The sequence below is a fragment of the Capra hircus genome, unplaced genomic scaffold, assembly GCF_001704415.2.
Source record: "Capra hircus breed San Clemente unplaced genomic scaffold, ASM170441v1, whole genome shotgun sequence".
In the NCBI taxonomy this organism is placed as follows: domain Eukaryota; kingdom Metazoa; phylum Chordata; class Mammalia; order Artiodactyla; family Bovidae; genus Capra; species Capra hircus.
This window is the reverse complement of record NW_017190878.1, coordinates 1957-11065: the sequence shown is the minus strand read 5'-3', so window position 1 is coordinate 11065 and position 9109 is coordinate 1957. Positions and strand designations below refer to the sequence as shown.

General features: G+C 55.2%; 1 protein-coding gene across 1 annotated transcript; it reads right to left on the bottom strand.

Moving 5' to 3' along the window:
- Positions 1–1532: 1532 nt before the first annotated feature.
- On the bottom strand, positions 1533–8832 carry LOC108634861 (E3 ubiquitin-protein ligase RNF43-like; the record flags this gene model as incomplete). The annotated part of the gene is made up of 4 exons (XM_018045209.1): positions 8769–8832; positions 2461–2535; positions 2219–2350; positions 1533–1639 (listed from the first exon to the last, which is right to left on the bottom strand). Coding segments are annotated over exons 2-4 (308 nt in total), but the record flags the coding sequence as incomplete, so codon positions are not given.
- Positions 8833–9109: the final 277 nt, after the last annotated feature.

Sequence of the window (9109 nt, the reverse complement as noted above, 5' to 3'; positions counted from 1 at the left end):
ACACGCTAGGGCCTCCCTGTCCATCACCAAACTCCCAGAGTTTACCCAAACTCATGTCCATTGAGTTGGTGATGCCATCCAGCCATCTCATCCTCTGTCGTCCCTTCTGCTCCTGCCCCCAACCCCTCCCAGCATCAGGGTCTTTTTCCAATGAGTCAACTCTTTGCATGAGGTGGCCAAAGTATTGCTGTTTCAGCTTCAGTACCAGTCCTTCCAGTGAACACCCAGGACTGATCTCCTTTAGGATGGACTGGTTGGATCTCCTTGCAGTCCAAGGGACTCTCAAGAGTGTTCTCCAACACCACAGTTCAAAAGCATCAATTCTTTGGTGCTCAGCTTTCTTCACAGTCCAAACTCTCACATCCATACATGCCCACTGGAAAAACCATAGCCTTGACTAGACGGACCTTTGTTGGCAAAGTAATGCCTCTGCTTTTTAATATGCTATCTAGGTTGGTCATAACTTCCTTCCAAGGTTATAGGTTTTGCATTTTCCCTTTTAGTTTACTAAAGTAGTACTACTAATTCTCTTATTTCAAAGAAAGAAAGAAAAAGAAAACCTGTTGGCTTTGCCTTCAAAGTATAGGGAAAATCTGATTCTCACCGCTTTGACTCCTCCTGAGCCAAGCTACGGTTACTGCCTCCTGGAATCCAGTAACAGCCTCTGTGCTGGTCGCTCTGTCTCCAGCCTTGCTGCCCTGTAATCTGTCTCACCTCAGCGGCATCGTGATCGTGTTAAAAGTTAAGTCAGATCATGGCTCTAGTTCTGCTCAAAATCATTCCCATGGTTCCCATTTCATCCAGAGTGGGAAAAAAAGAAAACCTCCTAACAACAGCCTAGACAGTCCAACACCACTGGGCCCCCATGAACTCTCCTCCTGCTCTGCCTCTCCCTCCCACTGGATTCCACCGCCTGCCTTCGTGCTGATCCTCAGACATACCAGGCACACTTCTGCCTCAAGGGCTTGCAGTGTCCTGATTCCTCACCTCAATCACTTTCTCTCCAGGCATCTGCACGCATCACCCCCTCACCCACTGAGGGCCTTTCCTGTAATGTCATCCTCTCAATGAAGCCTTCCTTGGCCTTGCTTTTAAAAATTAACCCTGCTCCCTTTGCATTCCTTCCCCTTTTTTTATTTTTCTCCCTGGACTTACCACCATCTGAAGTATTCTATATTTTACTTATTTTGTTGTCTATTTCCACTAGAATGAAAGTTCCCCGAATGGAGAGAGCTTTTGTCTTTTGCTCACTGCACAAGCTCCAACACCTGGAACGCGCCTGACACATAACAGAAGCTATTTGTTGAATGTTTTGTTGAATGAATGAACAACGGAGGACACCTGTGCAGAGAGGGCTGGAAAGTAACGAAGTCATTTGCAAACGGGGAGCGGGGAGGGAACAGAAGGGGGGTTGGTGTAAACTCTTTCATGGGCCTAAGGGCACCTTCTTTCCTTACTTTTCCCTTCCTGCTCCCCACCCTCCCCCAACACATGCGCTCGCCCACCTCCACCAGGAAGCCCACCCTGCTCACCGGCCTGCTGTGGCGGTGGGGGCGGCACCGGATACGAGCACCAAAGCCAGGATGACCACAAAGATGATGCCCACCACCGTCAGGAGGATCCATACATCATAATCTGGCTTGGGAGTGAGCAGAGAGAGAAAGGGTCACACCTGTGGAAGGAGCGAGGCCAAATCGGGAGAAACACAGGAGACACACGGAGAACAGGGGAGCCCTTGGGTCTCCAAGAAGGGGTGAAGTTGCAGGTGGGCTTAGGTGGTCCCTTTCTGCCCACAGACACTCACTGGGGAGGCTCCTCCAGACGCCAGTTTTGAGAGGTCTGTGTGCTTGGGGAAAAGGGGACAGTGACCCCTCTGCAAGGTAGGAGCTTCCCAGTGGGTGGAGAAATACCTGCCAGGTGTCACGGGCCAGGGCCCAGGGCCCAGGGGTTCATTCTGGCTCTGCTACTGTGTTCCATGAAACCAAGATGCTGAAAAACCACTTCAGAACTCAGCTGGCCCAATCTGTTCATCCTGCAGATGCGCGCCCAGAGTGGGGAAGAACTTGCCAGAGGAGCGCAGCTGGGGGACAGAGTTGGCCTGGGGGCTTCTAAGGTCTCTTGCACTCCAGGAGTCTGAGGGCTTTCGGTGACAGTCACACAGGGAAAGGTGGGGTGACTGCAGGTGCTGGGGCCGGGGCTGGACACTTGGCCCGCTTACCCACGTCGGGGGCTCCTTCAGCTCAATCCTCACGTGGGCCTTTCGGTTCTTGTACACAAACTCCATCAGCTTCTCGGCATCGTGACCCCAGATCAACACCACGGGCCACGTCAGCCCCAAGGGCTGCTGCAGCTGCAGGAGAGGAAGTGCCCATGAGGGCGGCTGTGTCCTGACTTCTGCTCCCGCAGCACCTCTCTCTTCCTCCCTCCAGCCCCTCCTCAAGCACCCCTCATCCAGGGTACCTGCTCAGCAGCAGCGCGGTCCTCCGTGATGTCAAAGAGGACGGCGCTGGCGCCCCGCTCCCCCGCCATCCGGGCCTGCAGAGACCAAAAGCAGAGGTCCGGCGGGGGTCAGACACAGCCCGTCCATACCCTAGCCCCACCCCCTCACACATCCACCCCTGCCTAAGGCGCACCCCACACCTCTGCATGCTCACACCTCTAACACATGCAAGGGGTCAGTGGGGTTAGGGTCACCCTGCCCCGCCCTGAGCTCACCCAGGGCCACTGCCTTCAAGGACCACATGCAGTCCTCCCTTTTGTAACGGAGCAAACCCTTAACAGGGATCAGTAGTTGCCAGCGGGTGGACCAGGCTCCAGGCCTGGGGACAAGCAAGATGGCCCTGCCATGGAGGTACCTCTAGTCCGCCTTCACTAGGAAGGGTGAGAACGAGAGCAGGGAGTGACCACAGTCCCCCAGCCTGGGGCGTTGGAGAGTGGACTGCCCCCTGTTCAGAAAGGCGGAGAGCTCCTTCAGAACAGAACTGGGCTTTCCAGGGTCCAGCCTTGCCCGAGAAGAGGAGGGTGCAGGGCATCCCCTCGCCTCCGCCTCCTCCACAGGCCGATCCAGGAGCCCGGGACGCTGCTCTCCCCCGGCGTCAAGGGCAGCCCCCGGGCTCAGCCCATCTCTGTCCCCCCGCCGCTGTCCAGTTGGCCAGCTCCTCCTCGGCTCCAGTTCAGGGCCTTACTGGGGGCCCCGGCCGTGCTTTCTGCCCTTCACGCCTCCCTGAGGGGGGCGACAGAGCCTGGGCTGGGGAGGCACCCAAGGGGCTGTTCCCACAAGGACGCCGCACGCGCGCTCGCCAAGCTCCAGCGTCGAGCCAAGCGGCGAGCAGACGGCAGAGCCAGAGAGAGAACCAGAAGCGCGGGGTCGAAGGGCTCTGGGGTGCGGGAAGACGCGGCAGCCGAGCGCTGAGGGTGCGGTGGGGGCGCGGGCAGAGGACGGGCAGACGGAGCGCTCCGCGGCTCCCTCGGGCGCACACGCCCTGCAGGCCGCCGGCCTGGGGCCTCGGGGCACGCGGCCTGCTGCTGGCCTGCTGGGGGCCTGGGGCCTTCCTGCAGGCGCTGAAGGAGTTAACCGCTCCGCACGCGGTGAGGCAGGAAGCGGAGCCCGCGCCGGGCTTACTCACTCGCTCACACCCCCGGCGCTTTGATCTCGGCTTCCCTTCCCGGGAGAGCCTGTCGGGGCAGGTCTCCGAGCAGCTCTCCCGCCGGGCCGGCCGGGGCGCGGCTGCTGCTGCTCCCGCCTCCCTGCTCCCCACTCCCCGGGCAGCCGCAGGGGCCCCTCCGAACAGGCAGGGCGCCCCGGGAGGCTGGTGGAGACACTCAAGCGGGGCTTTTTGGTCAGGAGGGCAGCTTCCCCTTGCCTTCCTCCGGCCCTGTGGAGCTGAGCCGGGCCCTCCACCAGCGCCCAGGCCCAGGCTCGCCAGGCTGTCCCTGTGCGACTGCTGAAGAGGCGGAGAGCTCACAGCTTTCATCCTTCTCTAGCCTGCTTATGCGCTGCAAGTGTCCCCTAGGAGACCCCCTAGGCCATCTAAGTGATCCCAGGGGAAAAAAAAAAAAGTGGTCCAGGGACTTCCCTTGTGGTCCAGTGGTTGACTCTGCTCCTTTAATGCAAGGGGCGTGGATTCCATCCCTGGTCAAGGGACTAAGATCCCACATGCTGTGAAGGTGGCCAACCAAATTAAAAAAAAAAAAAGTTGTTGTCCAATCTTCAGAGGCCTCCAAAGCAGAGCATGGGAGCTACCCCAATCTCCTAGTCCATAAACTGGCCAAGAGGTGGGGCTGGGGGCACCTTAGTAGTCACAGAACTGAGACTCCTGGATCCTCAGTGCCACCAAGGCCTTCTGCTTCTCATCCCCAGGGTGAGGCCTTGAACCCAGCCCAGCCGGGAAGAGCAGGAGGGAAGGGCACAGACTTCCTCCTCTGGAGATGTTCTGACTTCTCCACCCCTCTCTCTTTGAAGGGTTGGGTAGGAACAGTGGAAAGTAATTACCCTGACGTTCAAACACCCTAGCCGAATACAGCCCATAATTACAAAGTTGTAAAAGTGATCAAAGAGAGAGGGTTGGCCAACAGGGAAAACAAACAGGACTTTCAGGCAGTGGGTGTCCATGTCCAGAGTTCTAGGAATCAAAAAGCAAGATTTAGGGCCAGATGGCTGCCCCCTCGGGGGACTACCCATGCTGCCCTCCTGCACCCGAGCAAGAGGGAGGGAGGCAGGAAGAGAAGCATTTCTTCAGAGACGAGAACCTGGAAGAGAGAGGATGGGCAGGCCCTCAAGATAGAAAGATAAACTTTAGAAAGACATCCCAGAGGCCTCTCTGGAGCTGCAGAGGCAGCTGGCCTTCTAAGAGCTGCAAGCAGGCTGCCCACTGCCTGGAGCAGGGAGGCCAGTGTGTCCAGGACTTGGCATGTGTACGCTCCGCACTGCCCCACGCCTTAGATCTTCCTCTTCAGACATGTCACTGTGGATCTCCCCCTCTTCGCTGGCTAACTGAGCACCCACTGTGCCCAGGACACCAAGCTGGGGAAGGCCAAGCCCTCCAGCTCGTCGTATGTGTAAAATTATAATGCTGATAGCAACACTCTAGAGTACAAATAAATGAAACAGACCAGTCATTTCAACCTTTTTCACTGCAGAAAACCCTTTCTCCATCTTCCCCTCATCTCACACACACACATGCACGCATGCACGCACGCACGCACGCAACACAAATCTCAACACAAAGAGAAGTGAATTGAGTTGAGGTGGACTGGGGTAAGAAGACGCTTGGCTTCCCTGCTCCCACCCAGCCCTGACGAGCCTCATGAAGCCTGTTGTGTGAAGCATGCCCAGAGACCCTGCAGCACGCTGGAGTAAGCTTCTGCTCAGTGCCCAGCTGGCTGGGTCAGCCAGGACAGATTCAGTAGAAGAGTGGCTTCATCTCGGCTTGAAAGTGAAGGTAGGAGGAGTAGAAGATAACACCTTTATGAGACCACTCTGCCCAGACTGAATCTGCTATCAGTTCTTAGCTGTGAAATTTGGCAAGTCATTTAACTGCTCTGTGCACAGTTTCCTTTCTATAAACTAGGGTAATAATTGAACCTACTTCATAGGGTTGTTTGAGGGCTATATAATTTAATCATTAAGCCTTATATAAGTGCTGGCACAGAGTAAGTGTTCCGTAAGTGTTAGTTATTATCATATTAGCTATTAGCATGTGCTTTGCGTGAGTGATTTCATTTGCTCCTCACAACACTCTATAAGACAGCATCAGCCCACTTCTGAATTGAGGAAACTGAGGCGGAAGACAGAACAACTTGTCCAGGGTCACACAGCTGATAGCAGTGGAAGCAGATCCACCAGGATTTCAGCCTTCTGAGTACTGGTTACAGGGTGTCTCTATGTAATAGAAGCAGGGTTATATCCATCTTTTTGCTCCAGACCCAGCTCTTCCACCAGGCAAAAGCCACTGTTCCAGTCCAGCACAGGGTGCAAGGCCTGAGAATCACAAAGTGCTAACAGAAACAGAGACGGGACTTCCTCGTGTCAGGTAGTAAGACCCACACTTCCAGTGCAGGGCTCCGAACTGATCCTGGGGAACTAAGATAACATGCTGTGAGTCATGCCAAAAAATATAAATAATAATAATAAAGAAACCAATCTGGTGACTGGCGGAGGAGGAAGTGGTGTGCTGACAAATGAAAGAGTCCAGAAGAACTAGAGAGGGCTCAGAGACGGGAGAGGACAGTGAGAGAGAGAGACCCTTGTTAACTGTGAAGCACAGGATAAAGTGCGATGACCAGGCATGGTGACGCTGCAATCATTTGTTGGTGATCGCTGTGTGCTAGCACAGGCAAGAGCTTCCATCTGCACTGTCTCTTCCACCCTCTAACTACTACATGACGTCAGCCCATCATTATTCCCTTTTACAGAGGGAAACGAGGCTCCAAGAGCTGAAATGTTCAATACACTGAGGCATGAGATGCTGTGCTCTGGCACGGGGCTGCCTGCTCCGAGCCCAGTTCTGGGATCGTGACGCACCCTGACACTAACTGATACGCCAGCGCAGAGTGGATGAGGTCAGTGGTTTCAAATTCCTCACCAAAGAGCCACCTTTCCTCTATTTCTCCCATGACCTATTTTAAATATGTTTACCCAAGCTACGAAGAAGCAATGCAACCTCTCCAGTACTCTTGCCTGGAAAATTCGTGCATGGGAAGCCTGGTAGGCTGCAGTCCATGGGTCACTAGAGTCAGACATGACTGAGAGACTTCACTTTCACTTTCACTTTCATGCGCTGGAGAAGAAAATGCAACCCACTCCAGTGTTCTTGCTGAGAATCCAGGGACAGGGAGCTGGTGGCTGCCGTCTATGGGTCGCACACTGCATTTCTTAAGCACAATTATTTTCTATGAGAAAACTTGTATTAACACATGAACTGATAGATTCAACAAAGCAAAAAAAAAAAACCCACACTGAAGAGTTTAGTTAAGCCTGTGGATGTCTAAATATTGGGAGGTCAAGGTGCTTCTCCTGTTGGTTTTGCGTTTGATTTAGCGTAGGCGCTGCTTGGCACTTGACAGACAATATTTTCAACCTCACCTTGGTCACCGGGGTAGGAAATCAAAGTCCCATTTTATGGGAGTGGAAACAAAGGCCCAACCCGGTCACTTAAGTACCTCAGAGAGCACTAACCGATGTTCCTCGTGACCCAGCATCTCTGCACGTGGCTCACGTCTCCTACAGAAACCTATTCCTCTAGGGGCGACAAGAAGTCTCCTGTCTTACGTGGGGCGCATCCTGACCGGTTGCTGAGCGTCCACGTGCGTGTGAAGTCACTCTCTGCTTCAGAGGGACAGCAGGGCTTCTCAGAACCCGTCCTCCCCATCCGTCCATCCCCCTCCCCAACAACCCGCTCACACTCCCCTGCCTGACAGCAGGCAGTCATTTACCAAATGAACAATGCGTGACATTTGCCATACTTTGTCAAGCGATGGAAATGAACTAGCCAGAAGCAGGGCAGCTTCAGCCTAACAAAACGCTGCTGCCAGCAAGGCCGCCGCACCAACCTGCACCATCCTGCAGACACACCACACTCTCCAGCGCCTCCTGGCCCCCATCTCCCCCTCCCTGGGAGCCCCTTCGGCATCAGCATAACCAGAGAATATCCTCACCCATCCGTGGGCACCACACTCTGCCCACTGATTCCCCTGGGGAATCAGCAAAGAACCCAGGCTCTTCCCCTTGAGACTCCTGGCCCAGGAAACAGCCCTCAGGAGGACCACGAAACCCCGGGAGGGCTTGGGCCTGAGCACAAGGAGCAGGCCCACAGGGTGGGGCTGTCACCCCCCTCTCTCAGCCCTCCTCGGGAGCAGGACCCCCGCCCCGAAGTCTGCCTGACCGAGGCCCCACAGCCTAGCTACACTCTGGCTTGTGTCAGCATGAGGATCACACCACAGAGGTTCCGTTTTCCCAAGCAGAACAGGAGGCAACAGGGCACAGGGATTAAAAGCTCGGGGCTGAGAACTGGACGAGGCTCGGTTCAAATCTCCGCTCCACCCCTTGCTCCTCTGGCAAGTTACTCAACTTTTCTGACCCTCACTTGTCTTCTACGTCAAATAGAGGAAAACAATGTCTAGTTTTCCTGATCGTTGTGGAACATAAATGAGAATTAATATGCAAGAAGTATCTACGCTGAGTCCCACCCTCATATCAGCACAAAGGAAACAGTAACTGATGTGAAAGCAGGGGTCGTGACTGCAGACGTGTGCGGGTCCGTGAGGTGGCAGGCCGGTGGGCAGCATGCCAGGCCGAGAGCCCGTGACAGTGGACAGGTGGCAGTGGCTGCCAGCTCCAGCCAGGGCCGCCCCGTGGAAGTGCGGCCCGCCACTCTGCAGTCTCAGAGGAACAGTATTCTAAGGGGCACTGGCTTCTGTTTCTGCTCTCTTTGCACGGTGCTCAGTGAGTATATCTGAAAGATGGAAAAGCCCTCTGGCTGACCCCTTCTTTGCGCTGATGCTGGGCAGGGTGCGGGGTGTTGGAACGTCCACGTGCCAGGGAGGAGGCAGGATGGGGTCCAAACCCTAGGTGACATCAGGAGGTTCTGCTGCTGCATGGTTGGTGGGAAAGGATGGGGGCCTGCATTTCCATGTCTCTCAGACCCGTCATGGGCTATAAAAACCTCAACTGAGCACATCACTCTCGAGAAACGAGTAGACAATGAGCACAGGACCTCTCACAGCCCAGAGCTGGGTGAAGAGTGTGTTGGAGTCAAGGGTGACTCTACCTTGCTGGCCAGTGACAGGCAGGGTCGGGGGGCCCGTTGGGGACTCTCCAGCTTGACGATGCTGATGAACCAGGCTCCAGATTGTCATCATCGCTGGCGTTGCACAGGTATAGGGGGGTGAGACTGCAGAGAGAAGGCGAGAGACAGGTTAGGAGGCTCTAGGAGCAGAAGGCACAGCTGGGAGAGCCGGGCACTTCCTCACTGTTCTCACAGGGCCTGGCAGACCTCCTGGTGCCACAATAGAAGAGGCTTGCCGTCAGATGGTCTCATAGCAAGCTAGGAGCCCCGGACCAAGGATGCATGGAGGTGGGGGCACACAGGAGTGAGGGCTGTCCAAAATG